This window comes from Podarcis erhardii, assembly GCF_964252035.2.
Source record: "Podarcis erhardii genome assembly, chromosome: 9".
In the NCBI taxonomy this organism is placed as follows: Eukaryota; Metazoa; Chordata; class Lepidosauria; order Squamata; family Lacertidae; genus Podarcis; species Podarcis erhardii.
The window spans coordinates 20,209,557-20,228,327 of record NC_138512.1 but is presented as its reverse complement, the minus strand read 5'-3'; the positions used below and the strand labels follow the sequence as shown (position 1 = coordinate 20,228,327).

Sequence of the window (18,771 nt, the reverse complement as noted above, 5' to 3'; positions counted from 1 at the left end):
GACACCTTCTAAGTGACAAAAGACTTCCCTACTGCCAAGTGAATAAACATGCTACAGTTGCAAACTGCTATGGGAGCATAAGAGAGAATAACAGGCTGTTTTTCACTGCTTGAATTGCCAGGCCAAGGGAGGAGGAATGTGTTTCCTCTTTGGGAGAAAAAGAGTGTGGGCAGCTCCAATGAGGAATGGCTACTTATTTCCCATAAAACTATACTGGCCTCTGGGGTAGATTGCAGAAGCATTCTGATCCAGAAAGAAAAATATTGATTATTTAAAACTGGGAATAGATTGAGGTGATGTTTAAAGACATAAACTGCAGGGCTAAACATCAAGGTCTTGCACAAATAACTCTTGAATTTACTTTTTATCAACTGTAGTTCAGACTTCCCTCAATAGATGGACTGGGAAAAAACACCAGACCTGGCAAAATTCCAGAACATGGCTTTATCAAACTGGAGTGATCGCATACATTTCAGTTCTGGAAAATTCAAATTGTTTCAGTCATTCATAAGATACTCCTGCAAGAAAGAGTGCTATCAATTGGAATGGTTCCATTACAGGAGAAATGATACTTTAAAAATAAACAAGATAGGAAAGCTTCATTCAGTCACAGAAAAGATTCCACATAGAGAATGAAGCAAAGGTACCAATGACTTCTTTGTTCCAAAGTTATTTTGGTGCATGAAGCTTTAAAGCTCACACTGCCCAGTTCAAAGTGTTGGATTTAACCTACAAAGCTTTATACAGTTTAGGATCCCAATACCTCATGGACTACCTTTTCTTATATGAACCACCAAGAACTCTATGTCCCTCTCCCCAGAGAAGTTTAGAGAGCAGCAAAGAGAAAACAGTTTTTGGGTGGAAGCCCCCTCATTTGTTGAATGCTGACCCCAGGGAGGTGCCCAATGAAGTACTTAAAAAAATCTGTAGGCATTTGAGTATTAATACTGTTGTGGTTTTTATGATCATTTAAGCAAGATTTTGGGGTGATCAATCTTGTGCTGTACGTGGAGAGGATAAATTCATTTATTATTATTAGTGCCTAATTAACTTGTTATTGCTAATTTGCTAATTTTAAATGCTACATTGCTATCATTTACATTTGTATAGTTAGTATTCTTGTACACCACTTTGAAACTTTTGTAGAAAGAAGCAAGTAAAATAATATATTGGCAGCTCCTCCATATTGGGAAGTCACATAGATATGGGATGCAAATAAGAAGGTATCCCTTTATCTCCTCTTACCCATAATTATTAACATATCTTCATGGGAAAAATCAGTTATACAAGTACTGCTGCTGCTACCATAAACATTATAGCATCTGGATCTGTTATGTGTGCTATGCAGTAGACCCCAGACGGACCAAAAGTATTGTTGCACACCACCCCAATCTCAGAGCAGTGAGAAATTCCGGGGTTCCAGGCACTCACCAAGGGTTGGTGTTTCCTTTTGTGAATGAGGCACAGCAGTGACTGTGGTCCCTGTATTTTACAGTTCATTTACACATACAGTGGTACCTCTGGTTACATACGCTTCAGGTTACAGACTCCGCTAACCCAGAAATAGTACCTCGGATTAAGAACTTTGCTTCAGGATGAGAACAGAAATTGTGCTCTGGCGGCACGGCGACAGTGGGAGGCCCCATTAGCTAAAGTGGTGCTTCAGGTTAAGAACAGTTTCAGGTTAAGAACGGACCTCCGGAACGAATTACCCGAAGTACCACTGTATATACAACCTGAGCCAATGATGGAGGGGCTGACAACATTAACACCCAAAAGGGTCTTGTTCCTCCCACAGCTGCAACCTTGGATTCAAGCAGAAATCAGCTGAGATTCTCTCTGCCTTTCTAGCCTGCAGCTTTTTCCTCCAGGTCACATCACAGCAAACTCTGCCCTCCAACTCAGGCTTTGTCCTCCTAACTATAAGTTGAAGAAGGGCCCCCACCCAATTGCCATCTGGCACAGAGCCCCCTTTCCTCTGTTGTCTCAATGGCCGGATCACCCAGGCGATTACCTCATCAGGAAGCTATCCTGGCTTGATTAGCGTTTAACACTTGCTAGGATTATAGGAGTCTGGCACCCACAAACTCATAACGCTGTTTAGATTTGATGAAGATTCATTTGTCACTGAAGTTGGTTAGACTAGATTGTTTGAAGAGTTGTGGATCCAAGCGTTATTTGGGTATCCGAATAAACCACTTGTTTGTATGAGGACCTAAAACTTCAGTCAAATGCAGGAAAGCAGCAGTAGGTTTGTGGCCTGAGCATACTTTCTGCGCAAGCTTATACTTGTCTCCTCAAAAGAAAATGCCATTACGCTCAGTGGAACTTACTGCCATGTAACTGAATAGGATTTCTCCCTTATTTAAGTGCCAACCTCACCAAACTCTGTGGAACTGAAGAAGCCTGCATTGTACCATATTTCTTTAAGGTCCTTTGTGGTTCAGGAGTGTTTTTAAGCATTGCTGTTAGACTAGTGTACTGTGATTGGAAGCAGTTAAATGTCAAAACCAGGTGGTGCTCTGCAGGTCCTTTCCAACCTATGAGGTTTAAGGTATTGATCCGGAACTATCTCTTGCCAACTTAATTGGACATAAGCGGCTGGGTGAAAACAAGCGCTAACAAACTCACCCATTTTCCGCTTTAGTTTGCTTTGCTACGTGTAACTGTTCACCTCTTAGGAAATTAGGAATTACCCTTGTTGCTGACTCTCTATTGGAAAGAGAGAAGAAAAAGCGGACTGACATAAGACTTACATAAATTACTTTGTATTCTGAAGGCGCTACGGAAATAGGGAACACGATAACCCCTTTGCTTTGTTAAACCCTGGATCCACGCTCACTGCGGGTGAAGATTTCGAAGAGAAAAGGCCGATTTTGGAAAGACAACGCTACAAAAGAAAAGCCAAGTATCTCAGCGGATCAGTCCTCCCAAAGAATTAAGTGAATTGGAGAGGAAGAAGGAGCAAAAACTAACTCAGGTGACAGATCGGTTTTGTTCTGATCTCTTTGTCCCACTGAAGAAAGGAAAAGTGCAGACACCACGGCTCCTGTCTACAACCAGCAAACTAGTAAACTAAATTCTCCTTAAAACCCGTCCCCCTTTCCTAAGGCAGTCCCAGCAGCTCCCGCGCAGCCCGGGGCGCAACGGCAAACCTGTTGCAGGCGCTACTTTGTCCAGAGACTTCACCGTGACACAGTAAAAAATCAATTTGTTTCGTATTTCTCCCCACGCTTTTCCCAGACCAGGCTATCCATGTTTGCAACTGCTGTAGCAGGACAGACGTACCTAGGGACCGCAGCTTTCCAACAGCGACCTGCCCAACTGCTTTGGCTAATAACTGGACCTCCTGGGGGCTTGCTGGTTTCAGCACCACCAAAAGACGCGCGGCCACTTGCCTCCCCACGAGAAGCGAAAGGACGGAGGGGGAATCGGGAACCAATCGCGGCTTCTAGCCGGCTACACCACCGCCCCGTGTCATTTCTGGATACTTAAACGCGCCCCAAAGGCCTCCTACCCGTGTGCTTGAGTGTGTGTGTGTGTTTAGATGGACTGGCAGACGCACCAACTAGGGAGAAGTACAGGACGACGCAGCGAAACCACTTCCCGTTAGGCTACTGATTAATTAATATTTGTTTAGTTTGCAAGCGTTTGGCATTTATTCCCAGAGTCAAGATAAATAATGTCTCCAGCAACTGGCACGGTAACCTCTCGCTTCAAATTAGAGATTGGCTAGGGGAAAGCGCGTTTCTAGGCAAATAACTCCCACGGAAAATCGCTTTCTTCTTCCTCCTCTCACGGGCCCATCCCAAATATTACCGGGCAGCAAACTCCGGCTTCCTGCGAGCGTCCACTTTCCAGGAAGCTGCGTCCAATCTTAGTGAGCTTTAGTACTACATGCAGTCAGCGTTGCATTCACACTTCAATTTTGAAGCGCGCGCTTCAATTGCACCGTGTGAAAGCGCAAAAGGCCATCTTTCTTTAATCTGGAACAAGTCCCGCTTCTATAATCTACAATCCCCACACCCGATTAAAAACCCCACTCTGGGCATAATTGAGAGTGTGTGGAGGAAATCCACCGTTACGTGTTGACCCCACTTTGGGGTCAGAGCGGCTTCAAAGGTGCGAGAAACTTACCCGCGAGGTTTAAAAAAAGAAAGACACAAATAAGCAGCAGCAGTAGTAGTAAAAGGGCATCGCTTCAGGCTCGGCTCTACCGGGAGAGCCTTTCCATCCGCTGCCGCGTACGCGCACCAGCAGAGCGCGCGAGGCTGCGATCCTAGCATTTTCCTAGGGGGGTTTTCCTTCCCCGGCTGCCTGCCTCCATCTACCGCGTTGGGCTCGGGCTGCGCCAAGTGGCCAAAGCGTTCGTCTTACCCGCTGATTGGCAAGGACTTGCCGGTAGCGCTCTTCTTCCGGAGGGAGCGGCTGCAGCGCCAACATGCTCCGGCTCCTTCGCCACCTTCGCGGGCTAGGGGTCTCTCTGGGCGCCTTGGCTGCAAAGCGCACCGTCACGGCTGCGGAGTGCCCCCACGGTAGGTAGGCAGGCAGGCAGGCTCCTTCCGAGTGGGGGTGGCTCGGCATTTTGTCCGTTCAGCAATCCACACCCAACTCCTCCCCACGATGATCGAAATCAACTCCGGGAGAAAGCCACCCATCGCCCCCCCCCCCGCCCGTCCCTTCTCTTTCGGCAAGGCAGCCAGCTTCGGAGGAAGAGGAGAGCCCGGGGAACCTGTGCCAAAGGCGCAAAGGATGAGAAAGGGCGCGCGGAGATGGAGAGCTGGAAGCCACCCCGTCTTCAGGGCGCGCACCCACCCGCACCCCAAAAGAGACCCCGCGAAAGGAGAGCACGAGGCTGTCACAGATCAGCCTTCAAAGCGACGTGGCTCTCGCTGCCTCTGTCCCTCGCACCTTTGCCGCGTACCTGCTGCGCGCCTTGGGCGTCTTCAGTCGCCAAGTTGAACCTCGAAGCACCGGCGCCAGGAAAGCAGGAGTTTCGCCCCGGCTAGCCTGTCGAGAGCTGTCTGTTCCTTCGTCCACCGGCGACCCTGCGGAAAGAGACGACTCTTTCCTCAATACCCTCCTGCCCAGCAGCACCCCCTTCTCCTTATGAAACAGTATTAAGTTGTACTTAGTACGAGTTCGACGTGGCGAGGCTTATATAAATCTCTTTCAACAAAAGTTTTCTTTCTTTCTAAAAGCCAGCTCCCGTGGTGGAATGCCGTTGCCTCCGATTTTAGCTGCAGCAGAGAAAATACTCTGAACGCAGGTAGTGGATAGATCTCACGGACCATAAGGAGATGAACTACAAAGTGAGGCCTGCTCATGGGACTGTTCATGGTTTTTGATTGTCACTTTTAAAGTTCTCAGTAGGTTCCTAACAATCGCATAAAATCCACACCTTTTCTTGCTTACTGACACTTTTGTAAGAGCTGGGAGCACAACATTTCGGTCCACACAGCTTTCTTCCCCACAGTAAATTCTTTGCTATTGGGGTTGCTACATGCAATAGGTCTAGCATGCTTAGAGGTGAGTGCCTGCACATATTGCGTACTCAGTTCAAATGGGATTAAAACAGTGACTGACAACTTCTTTGACAGACGTACCACAAATTAAATCCAAAGTTTAGCATGAGTATTGCATTTGGTTTAAGGTATTTGTATGCCACTCTTCATAATATTTAGGCCACAGTCATTGGCACACTTCAAAGCAAAACAATAGGCCACTTAAAAGTAACAAATAAATAATAAACAATACAAACTGAAACGGTGACTGAAGCATAAATAAATTCCAGTGTCTTAAAATATAATGCAGTGGGCACTAGGTGAGTCTCATTCAGGATAAAGTTATGAAACCACAGTGCCACAGATGAGCAAGATTTGTTCGTTGCTGCCTTCTTAGCCTATGACAATGGTGGTGGCACTGCGTTCCAGTGGAAGATCTTAGTGCTTGGGTTATTTGTGCATATGTGAAAGACCATATGTAGCTCCCTATGCTTTGGAATGTTTGCCTATTGTATACTGAATTAGGCAGCAAGTACCAATGAAATCCGTGACGGGGTGAGCTCCCGTTGCTCAGTCCCTGCTCCTGCCAACCTAGCAGTTCGAAAGCACATCAAAGTGCAAGTAGATAAATAGGTACCGCTCCAGCGGGAAGGTAAACGGTGTTTCCGTGCGCTGCTCTGGTTCGCCAGAAGCGGCTTAGTCATGCTGGCCACATGACCTGGAAGCTGTATGCCGGCTCCCTCAGCCAATAAAGCGAGATGAGTGCCGCAACCCCAGAGTCGGTCACGACTGGACCTAATGGTCAGGGGTCCCTTTACCTTTTACCAATGAAAGGATAGGCAGGCAGAAGTATAGGCCCAAATCTCTCATGAATAGCACCCTCCTGCAAATGAGATGAATTCTCAGAAGCATCACTATGAACTAGCTACACAGCGTGACAATAATACAGAAGGTATACAGGCCAAAGGCACATACGACAACTGCTTCAACCTTGCATTATGATGGTTGTATGAAAGAAAAAACTGAGGAGTGACCGCACCTGCCTCCCAGAACTCTTTGCTCTCCTGCCTCGGTCACATGACAAGATAATACCAACCCATTCATGGCATCAGGAAACAACTCTAATAAACATTTCAAATGCTTTTAAAGTTACATTGCAGTACAGGCAGCAACCATTTTAGGCATGTCTAATAATAATAATAAATTTTATTTATATCCCACCCTCCCCAGCCAAAGCCGGGCTCAGGGCGGCTAACAACAATAAAATAGTACAACATTCTAAAATCATTTCATTATAATATTAATTAAAATCAAATTGATGGCAACCATTGGGCTAGAGTTCTGTGAGGATTGCCAGAGGAGGGGGTCAGGCTGTGCCCTGGCCAAAGGCCTGGTGGAACAGCTGTCTTGCAGGCCCTGCGGAAAGATGTCAAGTCCCGCAGGGCCCTAGTCTCTTGTGACAGAGCGTTCCACCAGATCGGAGCCACAGCCGAAAAAGCCCTGGCTCTAGTTGAGGTCAGCCTAACCTCTCTGTGGCCTGGGAACTTCAAGATGTTTTTGTTTGAAGACCGTAGGTTCCTCTGTGGGACATACCAGGAGAGGTGGTCCCGTAGGTATGAGGGTCCTAGGCCGTATAGGGCTTTAAAAGTTAAAACCAGCACCTTAAACCTTAATTATGTGCACAACTGTGCATGTGTGCATTACACCGAACCTGGAAGTGACCCGGAAACGTCACAAAAACATCACAAAAAGAGGTGGAATGGAGTGTTTGCAGGCTTTCTCAATGGAGTTTCAAATTTACGTGATTTCACTTAAACACGCAATGCCTTGGAACGTAACCCCTGTGTAAATTGTGGTTTGCCTGTATTGCAATGTAATCTTGAATATATCTAAGAGTAAAAATTTGAACATTGTAACCATAGGAGCCAACTCCTAGGGGCCAAGGGGTATTTGCCCCCCACCCGCCAATAAAACATTTGAGGGGGCGGGGGCCCCCAAAGTTGAAGGGCAATGCCATTCAAATTGTGTCTGTGCACTGCGTCATGTGATCCAATTATGCAGGGCAGGGTTTACTTGCCCCCCGTTTTATTTAATTTGGTACCCCTGATTGCAACTGTGCTATCATATTAAAATCTGAAGTGGCATGCCTGTTTCTTCACACCTCCTAGAGAACATACACTCATGAATGGGGTATCCTACTGTAGTGACCCAGCTTCTACCCCAAATTTTAAAAGGTACAGTGGTAGGCTTCAATATGACATGGAGAATAAGGATCTGTCCCCTTTTACAATATAGTTCCACAGGGAAAATCAGCCACATTAATCTTGAACGATTCTTTGTGTCCTTTGGAGACTCCTTAAGAGAAGGATAAATATTGACTTTGAAAATGCTCATGGGGAAAAAATGTCATTTATTAACATAGTTTCTGACTTTATTCTCTGCATCATTTTTCTTCCCTGTCAGAACTGTTGACAAAAATATCAAGAACTGCAATTGTACAGGATAACACTTAACAGGAGGAAGCGCTTTAGTAATCTGAGATGACTTCTGGATTATCCATCTTGTTCACTTTGCTCTTCTATAAACCCCATATGGAGCAGTGTTGACCATTTTATAATCCTAACCAGCATGTAATCCTTAGATAATTTGGCATACAGTAAGTTACATGGCTGTAGAAAGAAAGGGCTTGAGAGTTCACAACCCCCATATTGGTTCTCAGGGTTGGGAAACAGCTAGTCTGCAGGGCACATGCAGCCCGTAAAGGATCCAATCATGGCCTTCAAACCATGAGGAAAAAAAAGATTTGGTTTCTAAAACAATTGTTTTTAGATTATGAGTATGCTCTTTGGAATTACAGTTGTACCTTGTGTTAAGTACTTAATTCGTTCCAGAGGTCCGTTCTTAACCTGAAACTGTTCTTAACCTGAAGCACCACTTTAGCTAATGGGGGCCTCCTGCTGCCGCCGCACCGCCGGACCACGATTTCTGTTCTCATCCTGAAGCAAAGTTCTTAACGTGAGGTACTATTTCTGGGTTAGCGGAGTCTGTAACCTGAAGCGTATGTAACCCGAGGTACCACTGTAGTCACTGTCTACATGCTCTGCTTACCTACAATGAATGAGTCATAGGAGAAGGAGACAACAGAAAGTACAGGAAGAATGTTGTGGTCACAGTAGATACTGTAGTAGTGTTACTGACTCAGTACTCGTACTGCACATCACTTCTAGCATTACAATGATAACTTCTTTGCATGCACCCAAAGCCAGGACATTCCCATGCTCCCAAGTAAATAATGCCTCCTACGGTTGTAGTGGGATAATACACTGTTCTGACCTTTGAGCTCTACTGCAACACCAGCTGTAAAACACAGGATGACTTATTAATATACCATTTTATTTATTTTTCAGAAGCACCCACATTTAAAAGATATTAAACTTCCAGGGCTCATCGAATTGGAACCGAACCAACACAGCTACTTTACAGGTACAATGCAATTGTATTTCTGGCTCCAGATAACCAATAACAAACAATGTGTATTAATAAATTATGTTGTAATCACTTTTTTTTTGGTAGGAACATTAACCAATATAACTTTAAAGCATACTGGGGAAGGGAGTAGCATTTTCTAGTACTGATGTCACCAATTAAAACCACAAAGTGCTTGGAATTTGTGTAGCCGTGTGACATTGCCAAGCTCAACTCTCCATAAATGGGAAGTTTAAAAAAAAACCACCCAGTCATCACTTCACTATGTTGGCATTGGCAGGCCATTCAAGGTGTTGTTTTTCACCTTTACATCTCAAGCTCCCTATATTTAAACATGTCCCCCATAGGAACTAACCCATTCTATTAAGAACAGCTGGAAAAGCCTTCCCCAAGTTGCCTTATGATGCACTCCACCCTTGTGGGTGCCAACTATCTGGAATTCCCTTCACAGAGATATTACTCTCTAAAAGAGGCTAAAACCTTCAACGTTTACTGCATACAAATCCAAATACTGTACATTTAAAGTCCACCACTACTTCTTCAGGAAGAAAAGAAAAGCAAAATTAAAGAATGTGTTTTAGGTCTTTCTCTTTTTTAAACAAGCGGCATGGAATTCTAACAGAATCATTATAATTTCAACTTAATTCTGCCAATGGAAAGTATTTCTATTTAATTGTACCTCTGGATTCTCCAGCCCCATTTTAGAGTAAGTTAGTCACATTTATTTAAAATATTTTTGGCCCACTCTTCATCAACAAGCGGCCTTAGGATTGGGCACAACGGCACAATATAAAACCACTACAAAACAATATGCCATAATTCAGTATTCTAGGATTCTATCAAAAGGCAGATAATTCACAGTCAAAACAAATAACCAGGTCCATCAGCACTAATACCCCGTAGGCCTTCGATTAAGCATTCCTCCTATACCTGGACTCTTTTGTACCTGGGGTTATTGGTGCCACCCTCACAATTTTCTAATTGTTCTGTACTCCAGCTTTCAACTGTCTGGCAAAACTACAATGCTTTGCCATTCCAAAATACAGTGGTACCTAGAGTTACAAACGCCTCAGGTTACAAACGCTTCAGGTTACAAACTCCGCTAACCTGGAAGAGTTACCCCGAGTTGAGAACTTTGCCCCAGGATGAGAACGGAAATAGTGTGCCGGCAGCGCAGTGGCAGCAAGAGGCCCCATTAGCAAAAGCACGCCTCGAGTTAAGAACAGTTTCAGCTTAAGAACAGACCTCCGGAACAAATTAAGTTCGTAAGTAGAGGTACCACTGTACAACCGAGCCTTTTATAATGCATGTTTGTAAATGAGGCAAGAACTGCCATGGCGATATATTATACCAAGATGTTGTTTTGACTATTTTTCTTAAAGCTGCCTCAAGCCTATTTTGAGGAGACAGCACAGAAATATGGTGGGGCCTGCCAAATATATGTTGCAATGTGTTGCTCCCTCTGACTGATCCTGTTCCTCCTCATCCTGGAAAAAAGAGATAAGTGGAGTGCCGCAGGGTTCTGTCCTGGGCCTGTTGTTGTTGTTCAACATCTTTATAAAACGATTTGGACGAAGGAATTGAAGGAATGTTCATCAAATTTGCAGACATCATGGATGCTTTAGCTGAGATTCCTACATTGCAAAGGGTTAGACTAGATCACCCTTGAGGTCCCTTCCAACTCTACAATTCTGATTCTAAAGTGTGGGGAGCTTTAGCCTTCTGACATTGCTGAACTACAACTTCCAGCCACTGAGTTCCTCACTCCTGCCAGATACCCTGGAAGCTCACAGCTTCTTATCAGCCTCCTGTTGAGTTTTTTCTGTTAGTCTGCAAAGTCATATACTTCTGCATATCTAGCATACACCAACAATGTGCAAACTACTTTGTTTTTGGGTGGCCCTGTTCTGTTCCTAAACCAGTAGATACTTGACCACTGAATTCACAATTGGGAGAGAATGATACATCAGTAAACAACAGGTAAAGAAGACTGTTGGCATAATCACATTTCAAATACTTACTATTGCAAGAGGTTCATTAGCTGAAGAGGAGACCTGAACTTCTGGCTGGGACAAGAGAGTCAAGTTAAAATGCTGAAGCATATATAACCAATATACAACATCTGCATGAAACTGCTAAGTGGTGTCAGCTGGAGTTTTGGAGTATGTTATCAGCAATATGCTGACAACACACAGCTGTTCCTTCTCCTTTACATCTACAGGTGTGGCCATCAGTGGAAATACTGAAACAATGTCTTTCCTCAATAGTGGACTTTATGAGAGCCAGTAAACTGAAGCTCAATCTAGACAAGACTGAGGCACTGTAAGTGGGTGGATCCGTAGACTGGATGTGTAGAAAGTGCCCTGCTCTGAATGGGGTTATACTTCCTCTCTAGTAGCAAGTGTGCAGTTTGGGTGTACTGCTGAATCCATTACTGTCATCTGAGGCTCAAGTGGCTTCCGTGATGCAAAACCCCTGCATCCGCTTTAGCTGGTGGCCGCGGGTGGCGCTGTGGTCTAAACCAGAGAGCCTAGGGCTTGCTGATCAGAAGGTCGGCAGTTCGAATCCTCATGACAGGGTGAGCTCCCGTTGCTCAGTCCCTGCTCCTGCCAACCTAGCAGTTCGAAAGCACGTCAAAGTGCAAGTAGATAAATAGGTACTGCTCCGGCAGGAAGGTAAACGGCGTTTCCGTGCGCTGCTCTGGTTCGCCAGAAGCAGCTTAGTCATGCTGGCAGCATGACCCGGAAGCTGTACGCCAACTCCCTCAGCCAGTAAAGCGAGATGAGTGCCGCAACCCCAGAGTCGTCTGTGACTGGACCTAACCGTTACCTAATCTGCACTCATCTGGACAGGCGCAGCCCAACCTCTGTTGTCATGTGTTGTACATTGGGCCAACTTTGATGATGGTTCAGAAACTGCAGGCGGTGCAGCATTTGACAGACTGAGGACAATGCAAGACGGTCTAAGCATAGAAAACCAATTCTGGCAAGACTGTATTGTCTACCAATTAGTTTCCGGGCTCAATTCAAAGGGCTGGTTTTGATTTATAAAGTGTTAGGCGGCTCAGGGCCTCGATACCTCAAGGACCACATATCCCCACATGAAACAATCTGGATCCTGCATTCTGTTTGCCCTCTCCAAACTTTATCCAGAGGTAGCAACATAGGAATAAAACTTTTTCAATGGTTGCTCCCTGCTTATGGAATGCTCTCCACAGGGAGGGATGCCTGGCACCATTCCTGGCTATTTTCAGGTGAGCAAGGAAAATGTTTCTTTTCAGCCAGGCCTTCCACCTTTAACTTGGAAAGTTTATACACTGCAGCCTCTTTCAATGGGTTCTTATATACGTGTGTGTGTGTGTTTAGCTTTTACTTTGTTAAAATTTCTGTATTATATTGCAAGTCATTCTTTACATTATGTAAACAAAAATGACTAATAAGTCCAATAAAGAAATAAAGTGTGAATACAGGCAAAGTCATCTGGAAAATCTGCAAATGTGCATGTTTACTGAATGAAAAACTGAATAATCTATATAAGCCTAAATGATTCAACCTTTAGTTCTAAGTGTTTTTGAATAAAAAGTGATGTCACAAGTAAGTATAGGGGTAGCCAAGTTGGATTTAGGACTAATGTGGAATATTTGGACTGAGCTCTCTTTCTAGTTTAGACTATTGGCCATGCTTACTGTGTTGTGAATTACTACCCCCTCCTCCACTTTCTTGAAAACTCATCACAGGCCTATCTTTTATTCTTATTTTGGTATGTGAAACATACAACTGGCAAACACACAATACGATACCTGCAAGACTACTGATTTCCTCTTAGCTTCTGCTTATCCAGCTCTAACACAAGAGATTCCTAAATTTAGAAAAACGGAATTCTGAGATGTGTAAAATTATAAACACATGAACACATTTATATTTACTTCTTTTCATATAATATATTCTTCTAGCTTTGAGAAGCAAAAGAGCTACTTCTGTAAAAGGGAAACCCCATCTAAATCTATCCAGTCAGCTTACCACCCCTGCCCCAAGATAGCATAGCTCATACAGTAGAGCATGAGACTCTTAATCTCAGGGTTGTGGATTCCAGCCCCACATGGGGCAAAAGATTCCTGGATTGCTGCGGGCTAGACTAGGTGGCCCTCCTAGTCCCTCCCAACTCTACAATTCCTATGATTTCACCAGCACTGTTCACACACTTTCAACTCTGAACTTTATAGTCATATACTGTAGCTTAGAAACGTTATCAAAAAATGAAAGCTGAGATTTTCTAGATGCTATATTGAACTGAATGCCCAGTACAAAAATATGTTATTTCATGGTGCGGAAGACCTGGTGGCAGCCATAACATGGAAATCTGCCACTCCAGAATCTCAGGAAGTGGTCTTTCATATCCTGTGCAAACTGGGATCTTTCCAACTGGTGATGCCAGAGACCAAACCTGGTATGTTCTGTGTGCAAAGTATATAACTCTGCTAACTGAGCCATGCTCCCCTCTCATTCATATCAAGAAATGGCAAGTGATTCCGAAGGCCTTACCCCACACTGAAATTGTGCCTGCTTTTCTCATCTTCCACTCAGCTGAACATCCAAAACATTAAAGGAGCAACTCTCTTTCAAATGAAGGTACATTTACACATAAACAAAGACAAGTGTTTTAATACAAGTGCTGAAGTAGTGAAAACCTTTTAGCTTTCCAGTTATTTGTGTTGAGAAGCTAACAAATCTCATCAACATTCAAACCAAGAGAATGCTGATTTACTAACACACATAATACATAGTAAGACTCAAACAGGTATCAGTTTTCACACTATTTATCTACATTGACAGACGGATTTTCTCTTTTTTGTTATAACAGTACAAAAATAAATGACTCATGCTAAAATATCCTAAAAGTGAAATCTGACAACCTAAGGTGATATTAGTATCAATTATTCATGTGGCTAGGAAGTAAGCTACTGACCAAGTTGGAATTCTTAAAATGTACAATTGCAGGATGGATTTCTTCAAGTTACTTTCTTAAATCAATGGAAAAACAAAAATAACTGTACTCTTTAGTAAATATAACAAGTCCAAAGTTACAATATTTTGTGGTTTGTCCTTTCCAAAGAACATTTTAGAATCTGCCAGCATACATCTGATCAAAATATCCCTGAACAGTAGATATATTTATCTTATGTGTAACCGTCATAAGTAGATAAGACCCACTGCTGGAAATATGTGAAAATATCAATTTCAGATTTGAAGGTATCCAAAAGGCATTCCTACCAGACTTCACCTGGGATGTTTGCCCAAGATTCGGGGCTTGGATTTAGGTAATTCTTACAAAGACCAAATTTAGACAGGAAATTAATAATCAGTAATATTTATTTAGCATTTTAAGCACTAGCAAGCAAGTCAGAAGAACTTGCACTCCCTCATTTGATGTGACAATAGTCACTATATAATTAAATACAAAAGTAGTTCAGGAGTAAAGTTTATTGTTCACTTTTGAAGGGGTGAAAGCAGGGGTGTCAATTTGTAAACAGAAACAATGAACAGGTTAGCTGGGACATTTGCTACTTGATTTGATATTTAAATTCCAGCTCTGAGAGCATCTGCCTAAGACAACATTTCATATTTTTCTATGTATCTGCACACCTGAACTAATAATGAACTTGCCACATGTACATACACTGTTTTCTAAATTGTGAATGCCACTTTACACACAGCAAACACAGTTACGAATTTATTTGATGTAAATTTTCTTCGAGAAAGCTACATTTCAGAGGGAGAACAATATCATTAAATACTATTTTCTTTTTACTAGCAAAAAAACCAGAACTTGAAATAAAAGGTAAATAAAATTGACAACTTGCATATGACCAGTTTTGCAAGAGGCCCTGAAGAAAAATCTGACAACTTCCCTTTAGAAATATGTTATTCAACAAAAATGTATCTTGGAGGTACAGAACACCCGTATTGTATTTTAAAAGATACGTTTGACAAAGTATGACTAGGACTGCTCAGCATCAAGAACGGTTTAATGGTTTATTCTGAAGACTCACATTAATATAGCTAAAATGAGAACATTAAAACATTGTCTTCTATTCAAATAACAGCATGATTCACAACCCAGTCCTTGCATATGATCTGAACCAAACAAGGGTGCTTTTTCATGCAAGACTGTGCTGTAGTGTGCATGTGTGCTATAGGAACTACATCTTAAGGGATCAGAGTTTCAAGCATCCTCCAGCAGATGGTAGGCATGGTCATCTGTGACAGTATCAAACCATCCATTTCCTGCTTCCACCTGCCAAGAGGTTAAAAATGACTACACAAACCAAGTGCTCATCTGGTGCACACATGGAACAAAACAAATGGATGTAGACGAGAATGGTACTCGATGATTCTCAAATTAGACTTTAAAAATATAATCTGGCACAATTGCTTAGCATTGTTCAACCAACTATACTGTAGAACTTTCAATCGAGTCACCTCAGTATTTTAAATTGATTTGGGAGCAAAGTATAGGATCTGGGGTTGGTTCTAGCTTTCTCTAAATGAACAGGAAAATTATAACGAACTACAGGCAGCAACCACATCAGGTGCGTCCGATATGTGCACAACCGTATTGTGCCAATCCCGAACTGACCCAAAAACATCACAAAAAGGGTTCAACAGGGTGGGGCGGCCTTACGTGGGCCCCGCTGACGTGCCAATCAGTCGCTACCTATACAACTGAACATTAAATCCTAATTTATATCACAGCATCTTAGCAGTTAGCTTTCTATAATCATATTGAGGTGTTTTGAAATGCAATAGTTTAGTCATTGTAGGCTATGAACCACGCAAGCATTACGACAGCAGCTCCACATACTGGCAATACAATCATGTTCTTATATTTTTGCCATGCAGATAGTTCAACTTCAACCTCGTCCTTTTTTCTCTTGTTCTTCCGACGACCTTTAAGCCTGTTCTCAAAAGCCTCCAGCTCAGCCTGGATAGAAGGAAAGCAGAAAGTTATAAAAACAAATGTGGTAAAAAGGTTGGGGGGGTTGTCATCTTTTTTCAACTGTGTCTTAAAATAGTGCATATTAAAACTTTATGTGCATGGTACAATAGTACTGTAACTAGAATTTTGTGAGCTCATCATTCTGCATTCAGTTGCCTTCACTGAAATTTAAGCAGCCCAAACTAGGTACATGTAGGATTACAGTCCTAGAGTTTTCTGCACTTTAAGAGAAAACTAAATTGGTGGGTACCTGTTGTCTTCGTTTTTCCTCTTCAAGGGCAGCTCTGGCCTCGGCCTCTTTAATCTGTGTGAATATAAAAATAATAATGCTTAGCACATAATAAACTACAACTTACTAATTGCCAGGGGCACCAACTATAGGGGTGCCTGAGCACCCAGAAAAAAATTTGTTGTGGGTGCTCAGCACCCAAACACAGGGCCCCTGATGCAACTCACCAGACCTTGGAACCTGACTTCCAGTGCCAAGAAGTTATGTTCTGAGGCAGGGGGTGCACATGAGGTCATGAGGTCATGCCACAACATGACGTCATGAGGTCACACGCACTAGGCACCCAAATTTGCTCCCCTGTTAATTGCTGGAAGCATCATGACACTTTTGTTCATTTATTTAGTTATTCTTACACTGCCTTTCAAGGCCTTGGCCCTCTTAAGGCTGTCCACAATTAAAATGGTAAAAGCAATTTAAAACTCAGGATTCAACGCTATGAAACGATCCCACACAACACCACGGATCAAATATAGGACAGCATCTGGATTCAAATAAAGGCAGTGTGGAACAGGCAAATACGATGTGGTTGAACACATCCAAAGGGGGCCCAGCTGCACATCTCTGAAGGGAACTCCAAAGTGATAGGGCTGCCATTAATAAAAGCCCCCTCTCTTCTACCTGTTATTTATATGAACTGGAACATATGCTATTCCCTGGGGTTCATGTGAATATATGAGATGTCCCTATACAGAGACTTGCATTGTGTAGTCCACAAACAGCTCCTCAAAGGTGCATGTGGAGGTTTTCCCCAGTCACGCTACTTGAGATCCCGAATATTCTGAAGCATGTTGTTACCACTATATTATGGACTGTTACTCCTTCAAGAACTCATTGTGGTGCACTTGATGGAATTTTGAGTCATGAACTTTTGTAAGGAACAGAGGCCAGTTGACCAGGAACCTCATTAAGTGGCCAGGAGAAAGTCACCAAGCTCTGAACTACTTTGAGACAGACACTGTAAAGCAGTTAGGTGTGTGTGTTTTTTTATTATTTTAAAAATGCACAGTATGATAAGTGGTGTATGGTATTTTGTCTATTTCTGTTCCATAAAATCTATGCACCGCTTGATTAAAAAACAAACAAACCTCAAAGTGGTTCACAAAAAGATAAAACAAGAAAATCAAGATGGGGGGGGGATTCCAATACTTTGAAACATGCAAAATGTTAAAATACCAAAAAAACAAATTAAAATTCACCTCAACTTTCTAAGCATTTGGGTAGGCTTACAAGAATTGTTTTCAGCAGGAGCTGAATACAGTACGGTGAAGACACCTTTAAATTAAATAGCTTAAATTAAACTACACAGTATTTTAAATGGTGGGCATGTTATTTTACACAACTGAAAATTCCCTGCCCAGCTTCACAGACACAATAATATTTAGAGACTTATACAAGCCAATCATCAAGATCTTCAGGATTCAATCAGTGAAATATCACATAATGACATCAAGGAAGTGGGACATCTCAGTGATATAACCCAGCCTCTGAAACACCTTTCCATGTGCAGTTTTTTGGAGGGGGTAACGGTACTTCCCTTCCCATGCCCCTTTTTACGCAGGATTTCCCTGGAGATTTACCACACTCTCTTGTTTTTGCTAGTGTGCAGAAACTTTTCCGTTGCTTTATTTTGTGGTAAGTACTCATATTTTGGTTTTTAACATCTTTTGTAAACCACTTAGGAACCACATATATTGAGCAGTTCAACATTAACAGTAGTAAATAAAGAGAAAACATCTGCCCGTCCTCTGGCAAGGAAACTCGTTTAGTGGTCAATTATATATTGTATTTCAAGTACCATATACTTCACACAGGAACTGAAAGCGCCTTTGGGTTTCAGTAATTCCAACTTAACTGAACAGAAGCAAACTGTACACAAGCAGAAACAAGAGCACAATTGTGTGCTATAAAAAGCCATGAATAGTACAGTGGTACCTTGGTTTAAGAACAGCTTAGCTTATGAACAACTTGGATGAAGAACGCTGCAAACCCGGAAGTAGGTGTTTTGGTTTGTGAACTTTGCCTTGGAATAAGAACATGTTTCGCTTCCTGTTGAGTGTGTTCCATTTGTAAATTGAGTCCCCCGCTGCTATGGGAAAGCACGCCTTGGTTTAAGAATGGACTTCTGGAATGGATTAAGTTCGTAAACCAAGGTACCACTGTATTGACTTCCAAAACTTTCCCTCACATTCTCCTTGTGTCTCATCGTTCTCCTTCATTACATACCTTTAGGCATCAGACAAAAAGGTTTCTCTATCACCATGCCTTGGGCTGATTAACATTCTATGGCCTTTATAAAGTGTTTGTGGGAGTGGGGTATAATTGTTTTGCTTTGTTTTATTATGCATTTTGAGTTCCCATTTTGTCTTTTTAAGTTGTGAACCACCCTATATTGTTCAGATGAAGAGTGGTAAAAAAAATTAATTCATCATCATTGTCATATCTGTCGCCCTCTTTCCAAACCAAACTAATGCTATGCTTGCAGACAAATTGAAACAT

At 42.7% G+C, this 18,771-nt stretch overlaps 2 protein-coding genes and 2 long non-coding RNA genes across 10 annotated transcripts in view; 1 reads left to right on the top strand and 3 right to left on the bottom strand.

The window, feature by feature from the left end:
• Nucleotides 1-5,060, bottom strand: part of CORIN (corin, serine peptidase) — a 117,716-nt gene extending 112,656 nt beyond the window's left edge. Inside the window, exon 1 of one of the 5 annotated variants that reach the window (XM_081875657.1) lies at nucleotides 4,925-5,060. Coding sequence is in view for 2 of the 5 variants with exons in the window: in XM_081875654.1 (XP_081731780.1) it covers nucleotides 4,378-4,584 (207 nt within the window). In the remaining 3 variants the exon portion in view is untranslated. Of the gene's footprint in view, nucleotides 1-1,736; nucleotides 1,782-3,288; nucleotides 3,490-4,137; nucleotides 4,271-4,377; nucleotides 4,600-4,924 lie in introns of those variants that run through there. The other 4 variants (XM_081875654.1, XM_081875658.1, XM_081875659.1 and 1 more) reach the window with 4 other exon arrangements.
• Nucleotides 5,061-5,216: 156 nt separating this feature from the next.
• LOC309349746 lies at nucleotides 5,217-11,338 on the top strand. The gene is made up of 3 exons (XR_014160160.1): nucleotides 5,217-5,369; nucleotides 8,912-8,987; nucleotides 11,212-11,338. It is a non-coding gene; the product is annotated as an uncharacterized lncRNA (long non-coding RNA).
• Nucleotides 8,877-11,215, bottom strand: LOC309349705. The gene is made up of 2 exons (XR_014160111.1): nucleotides 10,876-11,215; nucleotides 8,877-8,976 (listed from the first exon to the last, which is right to left on the bottom strand). It is a non-coding gene; the product is annotated as an uncharacterized lncRNA (long non-coding RNA).
• A 2,297-nt stretch (nucleotides 11,339-13,635) lies between the features above and the next one.
• The window catches only part of NFXL1 (nuclear transcription factor, X-box binding like 1), a 70,458-nt gene continuing 65,322 nt past the window's right edge, over nucleotides 13,636-18,771 (bottom strand). For all 3 annotated transcript variants that reach the window (XM_081875694.1, XM_081875695.1, XM_081875696.1), the window contains 2 exons: nucleotides 16,237-16,290; nucleotides 13,636-15,971 (listed from right to left, as the gene is read on the bottom strand). In XM_081875694.1, the coding sequence (XP_081731820.1) occupies nucleotides 15,798-15,971; nucleotides 16,237-16,290 (228 nt within the window). In that variant the 3' untranslated portion in view covers nucleotides 13,636-15,797. The remainder of the gene's footprint in view (nucleotides 15,972-16,236; nucleotides 16,291-18,771) is intronic.